Source organism: Bombus pyrosoma, linkage group LG3 (assembly GCF_014825855.1).
Source record: "Bombus pyrosoma isolate SC7728 linkage group LG3, ASM1482585v1, whole genome shotgun sequence".
In the NCBI taxonomy this organism is placed as follows: Eukaryota; Metazoa; Arthropoda; class Insecta; order Hymenoptera; family Apidae; genus Bombus; species Bombus pyrosoma.
Window position 1 is genome coordinate 1,317,117 of NC_057772.1, and position 18,063 is coordinate 1,335,179.

The 18,063-nt window shown below is 45.2% G+C and overlaps 3 protein-coding genes across 9 annotated transcripts; 2 read left to right on the forward strand and 1 right to left on the reverse strand.

Moving 5' to 3' along the window:
- The first annotated feature begins 39 nt into the window (after window positions 1–39).
- On the forward strand, window positions 40–16,000 carry LOC122578032. Of its 7 annotated transcripts, none has more exons than XM_043749893.1 (3): window positions 40–144; window positions 15,400–15,532; window positions 15,744–16,000. In XM_043749893.1, exons 2-3 carry the CDS (start codon window positions 15,437–15,439, stop codon window positions 15,942–15,944), a joined length of 297 nt encoding a protein of 98 aa, XP_043605828.1. In that variant the 5' UTR covers window positions 40–144; window positions 15,400–15,436; the 3' UTR covers window positions 15,945–16,000. The 7 variants fall into 7 exon arrangements, with proteins under 7 accessions (XP_043605828.1, XP_043605830.1, XP_043605829.1 ...); XM_043749895.1 differs by lacking the exon at window positions 40–144 and adding an exon at window positions 14,027–14,310; XM_043749894.1 differs by lacking the exon at window positions 40–144 and adding an exon at window positions 14,300–14,435.
- On the forward strand, window positions 4,102–12,121 carry LOC122578023. The gene has a single exon (XM_043749864.1). The coding sequence runs from the start codon at window positions 4,716–4,718 to the stop codon at window positions 7,596–7,598; it is 2,883 nt and encodes a 960-aa protein (XP_043605799.1). The 5' UTR covers window positions 4,102–4,715; the 3' UTR covers window positions 7,599–12,121.
- A 156-nt stretch (window positions 16,001–16,156) lies between the features above and the next one.
- Window positions 16,157–17,751, reverse strand: LOC122578030 (autophagy protein 5). The gene is made up of 4 exons (XM_043749884.1): window positions 17,453–17,751; window positions 17,133–17,338; window positions 16,727–17,052; window positions 16,157–16,666 (listed from the first exon to the last, which is right to left on the reverse strand). The coding sequence occupies exons 1-4, from the start codon at window positions 17,606–17,608 to the stop codon at window positions 16,557–16,559; spliced, it is 798 nt and encodes a 265-aa protein (XP_043605819.1). The 5' UTR covers window positions 17,609–17,751; the 3' UTR covers window positions 16,157–16,556.
- Between the last annotated feature and the right edge of the window lie 312 nt (window positions 17,752–18,063).

The following is an 18,063-nucleotide window of genomic DNA, read 5'->3' on the forward strand; positions in this document are numbered from 1 at the left end:
TCGCGAAAACCAAATACGAAAGATGCTAGTAATCGTTCCGAATCGTGGTCATCCGCATCGTCGTTGTCTTTCATCGTCGTATCAAAAGCAAACGCATGGCAACCTCGTCAACCTCGATACGCCTTCGCCAATGATAAGATAAAGGTTAGCATGTGTACGTTTCTCGTAGAGTTACAAATGTGGGCGTTATTGTATTTCACTTACTCATGTGCACTTCGATCCTTGCGTTCGTTCTCGATAACGTTTCTTTCAACGCGTTCCTTTTGTTCTTTTATTCCATCCTTCTTTGTCTTGGCGATAACGCGAAAGAAAGCGAGTGGATTGTGCAAAGGAACGAATCGAAGAATCTCGATGAAACAAGAGTTTGCGAGGTTAGCCTCGGGCTCACACAGGTATGCGCAGGTATGCGCGAGTAGGCGCCATCGTGTGACCGCCCACGGAGAAGGTATATTTCTGCATTCGTACGTGGGCAAACGAGCGATGCGACCAACTGTGACGCTTAACCTACGTATACGTATAGATAATAATCAGGGCTGCTTTTATCTGTCAAGGTACGAGGCGACATGTTTCGTTCCCTGATGCACTAAATTCATTTCGTTACGAATTGTTCAAGTTTCAAAATTTTACATCGAAACCCCGCCGTGATTAGAAATTCTTACGGACACACAATCTGTTACGGTTCATCTATGCGACTAGATTTAAAATACACAAGCGTTCACACATATACACGTAGAATAACGTATACAACGCAAACACCAACACGTAGCAAGGGAACTGTATGTGCTGGTACACGTGTGGCGCTCTCCCAGTTAGCATGTACGTAAATAAACTCAGGTTATAAACTCGGACCTGCAATTTTAGCAAGTGCCGCTCTTCATTCTGGATAAAAGAACTTACATACGTCTTAAATTGTCTACAATTATTCGTTATACTACACGACGTAGAGTATACGGAGTTGATACTTTTCTTCTCTAACTTCGATCATAAGGCCCAAAAACAAAGACAGATGAAGATATAATTAGTTGAATGAAGGAACAAAGCGTTGCTTGACAGAGGCTCGTTCGAAACGTATACACAGCAAAGTGATATTACGTACTGGACAGAAGCCAATTATACGAAAACTTGGACAGTGCAGCCTCAGACAGGATTCAATCAATCGTCTGAGCAAAATAAGTATCATAGGCGACTGTTTGTCTCGTGTTTGCCAAGAAGCCTTGAACGATGCCTCTATACTCGTGTAACGCAGACAAAGATAACGGAGAGAACTGTCTAATGCGTTTTTTGCAAGGAATTGCGATCGGTACGCCCTTTTCTTTTACGCTGGTATTCTCACGTGACTTTTGCCCCGCAAGTAAGGTAGGTAAGGGCTATATGAGTATAGTATGGTACACAGAACTCAAAGGTGAGGTGTTGCAAGTCGAAGCAATGGTAAATAGAAGCGTCTTATCTCGCTTACTCTTACTTTCAATCCGGTGACTCTGTCCTTTGACTGTCGAGCGCGCGTACACACACACACACACACATACACACACATACATATATACGCGCACAAGTACAAATGTGTGAAAAGAGAGCAAGGAAAGCGAAGGCTACGAAACCGAAGCAAACGAACATGGGGGAGAAAGAGGGAAAGAGAATGGTCGGCGTACATCATTTGGGCGCCGAGAAGTCTGGCGCGACCAGGCCAAGCCAGGCCAGGCCAGGCCAGAGGCGCGTCTCTGGTTACGCGACCATTTGGGGCGCCAAGCATGGAACGCCGCGGAGACGAGAAGAGCGAGAGGATGGACAGATAGAAGAGGAAACCATAGGAAGGCAAAGAGGGAGAGAGAGAAAAGAGGGCCCCAGGAGGACCAGCGCTGAGGAAGGTAGGCGTTCGAGCATCGTCGTCGAGCTTTGAACCGGGGAATCGTATAGGGTGACGTTGAGGAAGGAGAGGAGGGGAGGAATCAACGATGGGGCCCCTGCAGGCTACATTCCAGCGGGACGCGAGTTTTCAAACATGGCTACCCGCGTGAATGTAGGTCCACGACCGATCGTATAACACGCACACACGTTCGACCTTACGAACTACAAGATCCCTCTTTCCTTCCTTCTCCTTCCTATTCTCGGTCTTCTCCGTTTCGCCTGTGTAATCTGTTCGGAACGATTCCCTCTCATAAACGTGCTCCTTCCCCCTAATGCTTGCTCCGTCACACGCTTATACAGACACTAACCCACAGAATCCCCCTGCCCCTTTACACCAGCGGGTTGTTCGTTTCCTCTCTCCCCTCGTAGCAACCCGGACGGCCAGGCCGACCGAGCTGGCGACACCCTGTCTGGCAAGACCGGCCGGCGGACAAAGGAGGGGGAGCCTGGCCGCTGCGTTGCCACGTCCTCGGACTTCGAGCTGCACCTACCTTCGGCCCCAAGGACAAACCCGATGAACGTGCCAGCCATCGTGGCGTACTTAGGCGACTGTCGGTCTGCTACTGCTATGCCTCTTACCGATATTATTCCACGATCGGCTCTGCTCTCGTTCCTCTTCCATAGACCCAGAGCTCGACTACGATCATGAGACGTCCGATGACAAAGGAAAACAACATTGAGTTTGGTAAAAAAAGGAAAGAAGATACGATCTCGTGATTTGAGCGACAAGCATAAAATACCAAAAAGATGAGACACGCTCGCGAAACTATGCGAAGGTCGTATCGCTTCAGGAGGCACGTTCCTCTCGTCGCGATGTTAATGATTGTCAGATGTATTTAGAAGCGGTTCGCTGTTGGAATGATCGACGGAGCGAGAATAAGCAGGCAGATTCTTAGAAACGCAGTAGGGTGCTCCTTCGTGGAACGACAGGAGAATCGGTGGAGTCTCAGTTTCTGCTAGTGGCGCGAATCGTGGAAATTTACGAGGCCTCGGTTCGTTTCTTTCTACAAGGCCCGTCTCTCTCACTCCTGTTTCTCCAAAGTACATATATACTAACACGAGGCTTGCGTCATTGCTTGCAGGTCTCTCCGCGTCCGTATACGTTGCGGCCTACGTGCGGCTCAGCGACATGGCAACCGCGCGTAAAGCTAAACATATTAACTGTCGGCTCACGCCACAAAAACAACATGATCTCATTCCACTACGTATATGCGAGGAACGTGTGATCCGTATGCACGCTTCGAAATCTCATTCAGTGATAACCAAGAAGTGAATAGGACGAGCATTCGAGAAACGAAAAATAAGAATGCGACGAAAACTATGAATAGCCACCGTAGTGACTGGTAACGGTAAATCGGTAGAATGCTGGTAATAATTAGGAAAGAACAATACATATCACATTACCCTACCGGGATTATAATGGGAACGGTACTTCAACCCTAACGAGACCTACCACTACCTGGCAAAGCTGACACGGCCACAGGCATTTTTCCTGGAAGGCAAAATCCCCTTGCCTCACCGGCCTTTCCTCTTATTCGATGCCAATAAAACTTCCTAGACGACGGTCGCTGTGTTGGCGCTCGGTACGGCAAACTTTCAAGAATCGTACCGTATGCGAAGTCTGACGTAGGTCTTCAACGATTTAACCTAGATAACACGCCTAATCTCAGCCGCGCGAGAAAACATCGTAGCTCGTCGAGTCGAGTCGAGTCGAGTCGAATCGAGTTGCGCGTCCACAATTCTTTTGACGCTTTGATTCAATTCGACTCGATTCGATCGCAATTCATAGACATTGGAAGAGATTCTGCATAGCATATGTTAGTATAGTGAGTGCCGAGAAAAGACATGATCGAGTCGCACTAGGAGAAAGGCGAACAAAAATCACGGCTCCATGCTGGCTAGTGCGAGCCGAGAGTTGGTAAGCAACGAGTGAGTGAGCGAGCGAACGGCAGAGGCAGGCAGAGGCAGGCAGGCAAGCAGGCAGGCAGGCAGGCAGGCAGGCAGGCAGGCAGGCAGGCAGTCAGACGAGTACGGCAGACAACATGGCGCCGAGAGCGTCGTCACGCTGGCGTGACGTTTCCCGCGCGCGTCATTAACGGAAGTGAGCACACAAAATGGCGGAGTTTTACGGCGCTGAGGTGTGAAAGGGAGGAGAGAAAGGCGAGAGGGTGCGACGGGAGGGGGAAGGGCGGGTGGGGCGCCTACGGGTGCGGGCAGTCAGGCAGGATGACGAGAGCCGTAGAAAGAGAGAAGTTGGTGGAGGTTAGGTGGCGCAAAGAAAGAAGAATGACTGGTGGCCGACGGCGGTGGACTAGCGCCTGTGCTACTCGAGTGGGATGCGGGATGCCGAGGGGTGCTTACTGAATACGGAGAGTAAAGGACAGAGAATGGATCGGTGGTAGGAAAGAGAGAGAAAGCTCGAGAGTACGGTCGATGCGGGAGTGGGGGTAGTACGGTGAGAGACCGAGAGTGCGGCAATGAGAAGGGAGACGCGCGGCGAGGGGTGATCGAGCGAGAGCGCGAGCTTGGGACGAGGGAAGGGAAGGGAAAGATCGTTTCAGTGGGAAGCAGCCGCATTCGTCGCCGGTGGTGGGGATGAAAATTAGTTACGGCATCTACCAAGACCTAAAAGGAACTCCGTGCGCGGCGCGGCCAGGCCACTTCGTGCAATGTTACGCGTTAAGGTACCCCCGTGCGTCGTTGGCAGTGCCCGGTTTCGAAGCTCATCGTCGTGTTCTCGTTCTCGTGTTCGACGTGACGGTCATCGTCACGCTGCGAAGGAGTTCGGTTCGTGAAATATAACGCGCGTTATGGCTCATGGAGTAAGCGAAGTGCTCGGTGAGGGAAACACAGCAGTGAAAATGGTGCATCAAAAACAGCAACAACAGCAATCAGTGCATCAACATCAGCAGCAACAGAACACGAGGAAATCGGTCGGTGTGATGGGAAGCAGACGGATATTTGCGCCGGCCTTCAAGCTCAAGGTTCTCGATTCGTACAGAAACGACATCGACTGTCGTGGAAATCAGCGTGCCACCGCAAGGAAGTACGGGATTCATCGACGTCAAATACAAAAATGGTTACAGTGCGAGGATAATTTGAGAAACAGTTGTGCCGAGACTGGAAATACCAGTGGCGGAGTGGTCTCGACAACGGCGATCTCTCCCGTGGGTGTTTCCAAGCCGGACGGTGCCGTGACGGAAGCCACGGGGCCTGCCGTGACTCCAGCAGCGCCGGCCTTGAACCTCAGCCTCGCCAGACTGCACGGCGACGAGCTGGCTACACAGCAAGGGCCCCCACCTCTTCTTTCTCATCCTCCTCATGGTGGTTCACCCTCTTCGCCCCAATATGCTTCCCAATCTGGAACGGCGGCGGCGCCGGTTTTGCCCGTTCGTCTCGGATATCAAGAATATTCCGGCAGCAATTCCGAGCAGCATCATTCTTGTCGGGAAACGGAGGATCGAGTACAGGTAACGGTGGACGTTCACGGTTACTCAGAGACACGCGCGGATCAAGAATCCACCTACTACGTTCTAAATTCGGACGGCCAACGAGAACACGAAAACTTTATTGACGGTCGAAACGAAGCGAAAGTGTATCAGACTCTGACGGCGTATCGAGTACCTGTTCATCAGGAACACCACCGATACGGTGGTAACGAGGCTAGCAACGAGATCGCGATCGCCACATCGTCGTTACATCGACATCGTTCTTCGACACCTAGTGCTACTCATCATCAACATCATCGATCTCAGCAAAATTACGGGGACGTGGATTCATCGTCGTCGATGGACGGGAAATCATCGTCACCGCCGTCGTACGGATCGCTGCTAGCGCCGTCGATGATAAAGACGGAACGAGCGAGCCCAGACTCGGCGGCGACGCCAGGGCCGTGCGAGTCGACGAGTTCCCCCGGTGTCTCGAGGGTCCCTCTCTCGCCCATTTCGTATCCAGCCAACGGCACCGGTTCCAACTCTAGCTCCAGCTCCACCATGTCCGTTCACTTCGATTCCCCACGGGCCTCCGCGAGTCCATGCTTGCACGTGCACGTCCACGAACACGCACACGCACACGCGTCACCAACGTTGGATTCCGAGAAGCCGATCCCGTCCCTACACCACCGATCGGCGCAGCAGCAGCAGCAGCAGCAGCACCAGAGAGAATCCAGAGAAACGACGACCACCGCGGTTCGTATCCACGCAGAGAAGGAAACGGAGAAAATCGCTGAAGAACCGGAAATCGGTAGGGCGATGGTCAAGGAAGAGATCCAGCTGGAGGAGGATGTCGCAGCACCGATCGTGGAAGAAGGAAGAGAAGCCGTTGTCGCGTCTTCGTACGTCGATTACCAACGACCACCTGCCGCTACCTCGACACTCGCCGACTCCTGTCCGATAAGCCCCGTACACGATCGAGAAGGGTACTCTTTACCCTCGAGCCCTCAGGAACCAGTCAGCTCCGGTAGATCCAGCACAAGTTGCTCCGACAGCGAGATGGACCCTCTCGACTGCTCTTCCGGCAGCCACAATTCATCCAACGACCTCGCTCGTCGACGATCTTTCTCCCTTCGATTCAAATTGGACGTTCTCGACGCTTTTCATCGGGACGTCGGCGTGGCGGGCAATCAACGTGCCACCGCCAGGAAATTTGGCATAAACCGTCGTCAGGTACAGAAGTGGCTCGGGCAGGAGACGGAACTGCGAGGCGAGATCGCCCTCCGTGGAAACTCCAGACAACGGCTCGGCCCTATCCAGGATGCCGCTTCCGGTGACTCACCGGTAGATCTGAGGACGTCGAACTACGTTTCGAGCTTATCGCAGGATCGGATCGAAATCGAGTTCGAGCGATCGCCTCCGCCTCTTTACTGTTGCGACGTTGGTTCCTCCTCTTCGCACCATCTTCCGTACTACCAGCATCCAGCCGCGGTCGATGTATCTTCCGAGAACGAGACCGCCGTTTCTTGCAATCTCGCCTGCTGCATGGACAGCCACGTCGTAACACCGGTCGCTTCGTGCTACCAGGAAACCTCCTTAAGAGGATCCTGCTACTCCAACTCGCATAGCAGGCTGTACTGTTATTCGCCTCGAGAATATTCCTCGGAGATCACCTCGGCTCCCGAGCACTCGGAGGAATTGTCCTCGGCGTTTAAGAGACAACACTGCACGCTTTCCTGCTGTTACGAAACTCTGCCGTCGCCGAAGAGGCTCTGCCTGGAAGCCGAAGACCCGATCAGGACCAACTCCTGCCATGAAGTGCCTCCTCAGGAAACGCCGCTCTGTTTGGTGAAGCCAAAGAGGCTCGTTGTCGCCTCTCCGTCGAGGACGGAGCCGGTATCGAGCACCGTGCCAACACCACCGGCGTCCACCGCGCCTCCGCCACCGGGACCAACGTTGAAGAAGGACGCAATTCTGTTCAAGCCGTATTTAGACAATCCTGTGACCAAACCCGGAAACAAGGAACACGCGATCCAAAGAGGCTTGTCGCCAGTCAGTAGCCAGAGTATAATGGTGAACAACAACAACAACAACAACTGCCAAAGTATCTGCAATTTGAACGAAGGCAGGGGTCACGACTATGCTCTCGAGCTGAGCCTGAGATTGCCGGTATCCTGGAGGGCTCACCCAAGTCCGTACACTGAGTTCCCACAGGTCAGGAGTGCGTTTGTTAGGTATCCAGCGAGTCCTCATTACACTTAATTGGTAAATCACGTCTGATCCTCGATTGCGCGAAACAGGAGCGACGGTTTGTTCCATCTTAACGGGACAGTATCCATCCGAATTAATCGAATATCAACGAGTCGATATTTGATATGGAAACAATTTTTTAAAGCCGATATCTCTGTTGAACGTAACCGTTATCGATGACATTTAATTCGGAAACAAAAAAAAGATTATAGTCAATATTTTATCCGTATCAAGGACGTTTCAATCGATTCGTAGATATTCGTTGGTTGGCAAAAGACCTTCCGCAAAGGATTTAGCCGGGCAGGATCGATTGGTACGTGATCTACGACACGTCGTATGCCACGTAAGCGTTTATCATTTCCTCGATCATCGGTGTCGCGTTGTACATCACGATAAGTCTTAATCGACCATTGGACGAGCCGGGATATGGAAGGAGATTATACACGGTCGCGTCTTCGTTCGGCATGTTCCAACTTCTTCGGATCTGGCCATTTTTCTCCCGCTGCCCTCCGCAAGGTTTCTTCACTCCTCCCCTTCTCCTCTCCCTCTCTTTCTCCCCACCCATGAAAATCGTCGAGAAGTACACACACGGAGAAGTTTTTTCTCGCGCCGGCTTTATCGACGAGATTAGCTCGTTCGACGGCTATCGGCTAGGCCGTTTAGAGGTCGAGTGTGCTCGCTATAATTACGGAATTATGTCAGTCTCGGTATGATATCGATCACGAGGAAAACTCGGTAGCGTGGTCTCGCGCGCGGCACCGTGCCGTTCCGCGACGCAACACCACGACACCGCCTTTATTTCGCCGCCAATTGCCTTCGCGGAAAACACTCGATTCGTAATCGACCATGGGAAACGGCTACCGGTTTTTCTTTTTCGAGCCCGGTTCGATTTCTTGGTAAAAGCAGATCGGTGTCGCGACACCGGACTTTTCCACGAACCGACGCCGCTCCTCTCGTCTCGCGTTCAGTCGAGGATCGATCTCTTAATATCGTTTAATTGCTCAAACAATCTCTTCCATACGCGCACCCGCGTGCCACGCATGGTGCGTAAGTATTACGACAGGGTTTCGTCTCAATTTTTCCTCTCTGATTTTCCGGAACTCTCTCCCCTCTCGAACAGCCAGGCGATTTATTTCCTTAGGTATCTCGTTTCCTTCATCCTGGATCGAATCTTCTGTAAATATGTATATACGATGGTATAGGAAGATCGAGCCGAGTAAACTCGGATTTCGAACATATCGATGCATCTTTGACGATAATTTGGTTCGATCTTCTCGCTAGCATCATCATTCGTGGTTATTTTTGTATCGAACGTGCGATCCCGAGGAAGAAGGAAAGGGACGAAATGTCGAGGAAGGACTTTGCGAGAAATTCGCCGTAAACGCTTCCCTTCGAGGCCGCCATCCGTGCCTTTCTTCTCGCTGATCCTAGAACAAACGTGTAGCCCAGTTTAGAGCAAACTTACACGTAGACATAGTCGTATATAGAGCTATATTTTGTACAAATTTGTGTCTCGATTCCGCTAAGAAATCGACAAGGACGAAAAGGGAATGTAAAACGGCGAATCGATTCCGCGCGGAGAAGCTTAAAAATATGTATTTGTTGCGATAAAGTAATTGTAAATATTTTTATTGCTATTGGTCGATGAAATTTTGACAATCCAATGTTCTACGTCGAAACGATTCGTTCGTTGATCGCACATATACGTATACTCCAAGTCGGGATACGAGACTGATCGTACGGGGAGACTTTCAAAAAGACACACACGAAAACGTTCCGTAAAATCCGCGTGCCTTACACGATATACATATAATATAGAAATTAGAATCACACAGGGACTCAACGTCGTTATAGCATCGAGTGTTTAGAGAATATGGTCGCGATTCTAATTTAGGTTAGCGCACTCGTTCGCGGTAACAAAACCACGAGAGTAATGTTCTTAATTATTCTTATAAATTATTCACGCGTTTACATCGTTTCATGCGTTCGTTCTCCGGTTGGTATTCCGCCGGCTTATTTCGATTCTCGAGTCGATAACGCGTTCATTTTTATCGTGGAACGACCTTCGAGCTATCACGGCGAAGAAAGTTTCTGAATCAGCGGTCGGTCGCGAAACGAAAAAAAAAAAAAAGAAAGAAAAACTCGGAAATGCCTCGTTCCGTTTTCTGCGTCTGATAATCGATCGCTATCTGCCCGAATCGATTGGAACAAGATAATGTACGCGTACAGCGTACAGCCCCACGGTCTGCAAAAATAGAGTACGATCCGGCGAGAAAGTTTCCCTCGGATGGGAAACCGAAAATAGCGTTCCACGAATGTTCTGCGATCCGGCAATTGAGCACGTCGCGGCAAAGAAGGGCAATTTTGTAAATTACCATCGCAGACAGAGCAGTTACGTCAATGTTTCAATATTCAGACTCAATCGAGCTCGTTCCAAGCGCAACTAATCTCACGCGTTGCGATAGCCCCGTGTATTATCAGCCAGAAAGATGCACTTGCGTTGCTCGTGGATAGTGCTACGCACGGGTCAACGGTATTTACCTAGATTCATGCCTCCACGGAGCAGAAACTAAATTCCTCCGGTTTCCTACCTCCATTGGTAGATGGAATTTCATCTACCAAACGTACCGCTAATCTCTTTCTTTTATTCATTTTTATAACTGAGATCTTTTTAACGAATTTCTTTGGCAAGGAATAATCCTCGAGAATCGAATATCGCCAAGGTGGGAGAAGAAACCGTATTAACCTTGTCCGCGTTCGCCGATAGGGTCAAGGTGGCAATGTACAATAAAATATAGCGTAATCTTAAGCCATAATGAATTACATAATGCCATAACAACGTTATACATAATAAACGTACTGTCGAACCGACTGACGAGTGAGAGAGGGAGAGAGAGAGAGAGAGAGTGTGTGTGTGTGTGCGTATGTGTGTGTGTGTGTGTGTGAAAGAGAGATAGAGAGAGAGACAGACAGAGACAGAGAGAGAGAGAGCGCGTGCGTGTTCGATAGCGCGAGAAATAAATGCGTGGTTGCGTGTATGTCGGCGCGCGTTTTGAACGTGCGCACGCGTGTGTTCCATGTGCACAGCCCACAAGAGTCTATTAAACGAGGCATAAAGCGTTGTATAAGCAATATTTTTTAAGTGCATCAAACTGTGTGAACAGAAAGTAAAAGAGAGGGGAAGGAGACACGGAGAGAACGAACGGTTGGTTCGAAGTGGGGAGAAAAACTTCGTGGGCGAACCCCCACGTTTTAAACCCACGTGCAGGGAGACGATGTATATACACAAACCATACATACACACACACACACACACACACACAAATAATTACGTTGTAAGCATAATGCTCGTGTATCTTATATGTGTAAAGAAATATATATATATATATACGTAGTGTTGAACGATAGAGACAAAGTGAGTTTATATATATATATATATATAAATAAATATGTATATGTATACATAATTATTATATTTTAATATGATCAAATTATATGTAACGAAGCGCTTGAAAACTCGCCCGGTGCCTTTTAAAGATCGCTCGTGCCTTATAGCTTCGCTGGCGCGAGAAGGAATCAAGGACCAAAGTGTCTCGCGTCCTTAGAACGAGCCACGTATTTTTACGTCCTCTCCGCGGCAAAGAAGCGTTCCCGTGCGGGTTGTTGGCAAGGATACGCTCCGCGAAAGAGAACACCGGTGACTCGTCCAAGCGTGTAATAATGTCAGTATTCACATTTATTCTTCTATTTATTTGGTCGCTAATTCGACGCGTCGAAACCATCATTTTGTTTCTCTTTTCTTTGTTTTTTAATTGAATAAACCAGATCGATCTAGATATCGTATAAATTCGATAGATTATACTTTTGTTCGTTTCTTTTTTCTTTTCCTCTCCTTTTTAATATATATCTTCCGCTCGTCCACTGTACATCTCCTCCAGTCATTCTGATCGGTTGGCATTTAATTCGCATTCGATCATAAATCATACGGATGATATATGGAAAACTGTGTTAGTCGAACGTGAACTCGTTCTGAGGGTTGATCGAGAGCTAGAAACGAACGAATCGGGTTCCCTCGCCAAGAGAGGCAGCTCAAAGTGTGATAATCGTAGGAATCGTTGATACCTAGCCTCGAGCACTTATCCATTTCTTTTTTCCTCTCTTTGTACGGCCGAAATTCTCAGCGGACGTTAGAAACAGCAGCGAAAGCAACGATATTCTGCGCATCGCCCGATCCGCATGTTTCTCAATTTGTCGGCAAAATTCGACCGATTACCGAGCATATCCGCTATTGTGATTCACCGAGAACAACGTAGCGACAGCGTGAGAGGGAGAGACTGAATTTATTCGGAGAGAAAGGAAGAGAGAATGCTTGAGAACGATTTTAATGTACGGTGAGACAGGCATCATGAATCTGTCGTTTATTTCACTTTTTTTGTACGCTCGAAGAAACAAAAATTACTGTATTAAATATTGTATTATATACACACGCGTAGATTATGAGAATTTGAGAGAAAATATAAGAGACTATTTTAAAAGAAACCTTCGTGTTGTATTTCCATTTCTCGAACTAATTAACAACTTAACGTAACAACTTAATTATAGTGGCCTATACGACCTTTCCCTTTAACCCTGACTACACAGTACATGTTTATCGTGGAATACAAATTCGCAAATTCGTTTTTGTATCAAGTTTCGCCGCCATCGAAAATATAATGCGATCAGTACATCCTTTTCTATTATTTCTCTTTAGCTTTAGATAATTCTAATCGTACGAGATTACGCGATTGTAGAAACGCATTTGATTATGTATATACATTTCTCAGAGGCGCTTACACGCGTGGCAGACTGAGCGTCTCGAGATAACTGGGAAACTGATAATTTGAGAAAAGTTGACAGAGTCGAACAAAGATACATACACACGCCGATTTACAAGTTGACTTCGAGGGAGCGGTACAGTCTTTGATCTCGATCTTGTTCCATCCCATTATTTATTACGCGACGTATCGATACATCGAGGACGAGAATATAATTAGAAATGCATTCGAGGAAATAACAGACATGGCTTACAAAGTAACTTTTGTCTTGTCGACCCCACAACTTTCCTTTGACTTGTGCCTTTCTTTTTTACGACAATAACGCGAATAAAGTTTCGATATTTTGAGAAATAAGGTGAGAAATAAATCCAATAACTGATGTCGTTAGGGACTACGTTTGAAGAGGTTTGATGTTGAAAGCTCGTACGAAGAAAAATGTCGCAAATCGGTATCATTCGTGCTATTGTTCGAACGATTGTTCTTCTTTTCTTTTTCAGCAAAGATGGTAATCTTATCTAATGAAACGTTTCGCACGCTGAAGAAACTCGTGAAATACTGCTGCAACGTTCTCGAATCTCGAATTACGCTAAATTCAATTTAAAACCTACGACTGCGATACAAGCTTGCAATATGTCAACGTCATTCGGTTCGAAATTTTGTCATATTATGAAATACCGGCGTTACACACGTGTTACATTTATCGTTAAAGTACACTTTTCCGCGATGCTTTTAAATAATTCTGTCGCATTTGAACGAGGACTGAAGTCATATCGAAGATAAGGACAAGTCAACTTAGCGATTCGTATACTGAAAGTAGTCACGTCGGATGCACACTCATACAGTCGTGCGATCTACAATCGATGCAACCGATGCATTGTTTCCGTTATCGTGGTTGATTGGTAGTATCCGAGGATCGACGATCGCACACGTACTCGCTAAACTTTCTAGGCACGCAATCGCACGCCTGCCTGCACGCCATGCAGTTGCTGTTCATCGGCTATGCACTTGTGTCGATAAATGACGTAAAAGATCTTTAACTTATCGTAGTTGTTTTTTTGAATTGCTAAATGTCTTCTCATTCTTAAAACTCGACGAGTTTCTTTACGATATAAAGACTATATGTTTATTTATAAATCGCCGTTAATGCAGCAGGCTAATGCGAGGAGAAAAATTGAATTGGTGTTTTTATTGACCGTTTCCTTGAACTTATGTAGCTGGGGCTAAAAAATGTAGCGCGGACAGCTGCACACATGCATGTGATGCAATACGTATATTCCTATGTGTCTCTAGAGTAGACGTATAATTGGATTGAAATGTATGATAATTAAACCGGAAGCGCGATTAGTTTCGTGCGATAAACTTGTACTAATTGTTGCATTCCTATTTAAATGTGACTTTAACAGCTTATTTAAAACTGTAGTGTCCCGAATGACGTTGATCAAACAAGTTTCGAATCCCTCTGCAGGTTTATGAAAGCTCTTAACGTCAATCGTATAGTCCAGGCATTTTTGTTATCGACGGTGGTAGCATGGTTGCACTGATTTATCGATACTTCTCTCTACGGTTTTTTGAAAGATTATTAAATATCTTATCGTTCTTATTGTAGGCCATATTGCGTTCTCCCGGTACGTAATTAGCTTAAAATCATTTGGCATGATTAACATTGCAAATGGGAAGAAAATGAAATCCGCGATAACTCTGTTCGTAAGTGGTGTTCATTCTAGCCGATAATTTCGGCTGTATTAAGGAATAAACGATGTTTATCGAAAGTTCCTAGTATTAAATCGCGATTAGTTTTTATTGAGGCCACCGTGTGCGCGCAAAACAGACCTTGAATCAAAGTATGACTGATGCAACGCTTCAATCAACGCCAATAAATGTCACCGACTGCTACAATGCAATTAGGAAGGGTACAGTGGCATATGCACACGAAAATTCATACTAACGTTACATATTTACTTCGATCGTGTAACCTTGCAAATGAATCTGTCCGAATTAAAGTTACGATTGCGTGGACCCAGTTTATTTCCTCCCAGTAAGTTGTACAACCGCATAGCACTGTATCCTTTGCTAAATCGTTTCGCATTCAAAGGTAATAAGCTACTGTCTACAGCGCTAAAAAATTCACGACAGGATTCCACGCGTCTGGCGTTCTCAACCGGAAGTTCGAAAGGGATACCAAAAAGTTTCTGGCTTCATTCCAATAGACGAATAACGTGTCTTCTCTGTTTGCGAGTTAAAGATCAGCGTGACGACAAAGTCTCAAGTTTCGCTGATTATTCTTACTTCTTGTCCGTCCGCCGATACCATCAGACAGTGCTTGCTTATAAATTGTCAGCGACTTTAGAAACCGCCGACCTGGTCCGTATTTTATCAACCATCGTCCGTACAACAAAGTTGTTTGAAAAAGCTGGGCATCGTGTTCGATTTGCCGGTATATAGATTGCATGTTCTCAAACTCGATTAGAATCATGGTAGAGTCATCTGTTAGACGTAAACGTTAAAGAGGAAAAGGTAGCAGAAACATTCGACCACTATCATTTTGATTGAACAGTAATTTAGTGCTGAAAGAGGGAAAAAGAAAATCCTTCTCGAGAAACGGAAAAAGAAAAGACCAGATTGCGTAGCTAATCAAAAAGAGGAGAAAGAAAAAAGTAGAGAATATTAATTCTGAAAATAGTTGGAAGACAGTGTTTACTGCGTTGTGAAAGTCCAGCCAGAGTTTATTTTTACCCTAGACGAACGTGTGCCTTCTCTCCATCGTTTCTCCTGCTTGTTTTCGTTCTCTCGTTCTCCTCGGAACATGCCTCTTTTCCCCACTGTCTTTCATCTCTCTTCTCCCTTGGTAGACAATAATCTTGGAGGGTCAGATCGTACACTTTTTTCGATCGATGATTTTGCTGGTTCGTTAAACACAGGACATTTTATGATGATTGTCATGTCGTTCAGTCGCGGATCCCACTTGTATATCGTAATTTGTAAATCGATACGTGTTACAGGTTTCCTATACAAAGACCATTGAAAAAAGAGTTGTAAATGACGGAGCGCTATGAATCGCCTGAAGTGAAGGCCGTAGTGACCAAGGAAGAGATTCACAAGAGATACCAAGACGCTGCTCTGATCATATTTAAAGTAATTATTTATTTACGACGCACAGGTCTACCAATTAAAAACGTCATATTTAAATTGTAATTAAATATAGAAACAACATTTTATTGATCTTCTGTTTCAACTTAGAATCGTTTTAATACATAAATTGTATTTTAAGAACACATTGTATATGGTTTTGTACATTGTTCCGAGTAATAATTATTTCAATGCCTCGTAAATCTCTACATTTCAGGAGCAACAAAGTAAAAAGGAACTTGTTAACTATTTAACTTTTGGGACGAGTCGCAGAACCATGGAATATAGTAGCTACGGAAACCACCCTGTTATTGTGCGGAGACCAGTCGGCTCTTTGGCAACTCGTAACGATAGTACCATATCCTCACAAATATCAAGGATATATCGAAAGCCTCGAGATAGTTGTGCAATAAACTAATTTATGACCCAATTATAGTTCTCGATTGTAAATTAAACGACCATGTTTCTATTTTATAGTTTGGCGTCTTTAATGTTTTCCCTCCCTTCACTTCCCTCTTTTTCAAGTAAGATAGCAATGAATCCTCGTTTCATTTCCTACCTAAGATATTCACATTGATTTTATATGATATTCAATACAATCGTAGTTAATACGTTTATATACATAAATGATTCTTTAAATATTTATGCAATTATATTTATACAATATATTTCCTTCCGAATACAATATTGTAAATTGAATTACAATCCGATCGATCTATAGTAAACGTGGTCCAATATCGGTTCGATTTTAGCACAAGTCCAACGTTGCCATTACGACAGAGTTTGAGTATGTTCGTGCGTTACAAGAATATAAGCAACAGTAACAGCTTTGCGTTTAACCGGTATCATCCAGGAAAAATTAGAGGGTCATTTATGACTTCGTATAAAATAAATATACGACTAAGCACATAATATTAAAAGACCCGTGGTAAAGCGATCTTGATTAGAATACCAGTAATACTGGTGAGAGAAAACAGCACTTAACTCACGATTTCATTGATAATTAGTCAATTGGCTGTCTCATTGTGGGTTATGATGTCACGACTAAATGTAAAAAATTATCAGGATAGCTCATGTGTTCTGACATCCATTGGAGGGGTGTTTCCAAAGGTGGGCTAATACCATGAGTGAACACTGTAACTATATAAAAAAACGATACATAAAACTCATGAAATATTCACAAACAAAATAAATATTTACCATTTTCATTGTCTGGGAATACTTCATTCAGTAAATGCCTTAACGTCTTTCTTTGGCCTTCCTCGTTTACAGGTTTCACAAGTTTTTGTACATATTTGTCCTCGCTCGTATAACATCGAAATGGTATATACTTAAAACCTTCCTCCGTGTTACTAGCCTCCATAAGTTTTCGATTTACAGACCAGAATTGATCAAACTTATCATTGAGTAAACCAGACCATAATTGATTGTGATCTTTCTTTTGCATACTGGATACAACCTGGCTTCTGTGCTTTAATACATCTGCTTCCTTTACACAGGAGAGAAAATATGCTTCCACTACTTCTCTACAATTGAAATTCGAACGTCTCGTCAAATCAAGTATCTTATTAGAAACAGATATTCGACTATTTGCAGATAGACTCACTTATTTTGACAATGCATCAGAACATTTTCTGGGAACCTGTCAAAATGAACGACGATATTCCAAGGTAATTCAACGTCATTGGAATAGATATCCAAAAGAACACCAATTGGATAGTGCCACTTTAAGGGGATACCATTAAATTCTAACCACATCTCATGCTCCTGCTTACTGTCACTTTGTATATGTCTTATAAAATGTTTTCGTATCTAATAAAAAAAAAATGTGTAAAATGGAGCATCTTATAATTAAAAATTATAGAGATAATTGTTATTGATAGCATTTTACTTATATCTTTTATATTATTTATGTTATTTATTTACCTTATCTGTGCAGAGTGGGAAATAACTTAACCTAGGTACCATAAGATAGAATGGGTCGGGTCCTTGTAATTCACATATTTCCTCGGAATCAAGCGTAAAACAAACAGGAATTTTACCATCCCAAATTTCTCTCAGTACTTCCCTGTCATTCGCCATTATGCATAAGGCAATAAATAACCTTTATTCTAATTCATTCGAACTTTTAATAACAATCGAGTATCTTGAAATAAAAGGTTATGTTTTTCGTCTGCTACAAAAATTAAGTAAGTCCATACAGATAGTGTCAGATAGTGCCCAGAGATGAGTAGAATGGTTGTCAACGAGCATGAAATTTGGCCAAAGGTACGCTCCACGAATTACCGCCTCTAACGGTCAAACGGTCGAACTATACACACATTTCTTCGCCCGATGCTTTTGGTGGGTACCGAGCCGTACAGAGTTACCCGAAAGTAAGCGCTCGCTCTACAGTGCGATTCGAAAAAAAGCTGTAGAACGTTACGCCCATTACCGTGACTACGTTTTTCACGTCATTTTCGTCACTTTTGTGAGAAAAAAGTTGTTCTAGATTCATCGGTCGAACAAAAAAGTCAAATTTATAGGAGATTATTGTA

What these genes read in the sequence shown, in the direction of transcription:
- LOC122578023 (XM_043749864.1), top strand. Translation starts at nt 4,716, where the DNA reads ATGGCTCATGGAGTAAGCGAAGTGCTCGGTGAGGGAAACACAGCAGTG.
- LOC122578032 (XM_043749893.1), top strand. Translation starts at nt 15,437, where the DNA reads ATGACGGAGCGCTATGAATCGCCTGAAGTGAAGGCCGTAGTGACCAAG. An exon ending in CTGCTCTGATCATATTTAAA is followed by an intron (nt 15,533 to 15,743) that starts GTAATTATTTAT and finishes TCTACATTTCAG; the next exon opens with GAGCAACAAAGTAAAAAGGA.
- LOC122578030 (XM_043749884.1), bottom strand. Translation starts at nt 17,608, where the DNA reads ATGGCGAATGACAGGGAAGTACTGAGAGAAATTTGGGATGGTAAAATT. An exon ending in TCCCACTCTGCACAGATAAG is followed by an intron (nt 17,339 to 17,452) that starts GTAAATAAATAA and finishes TTTTTTTATTAG; the next exon opens with ATACGAAAACATTTTATAAG. An exon ending in ATTCCCAGACAATGAAAATG is followed by an intron (nt 16,667 to 16,726) that starts GTAAATATTTAT and finishes TTTTTTATATAG; the next exon opens with TTACAGTGTTCACTCATGGT.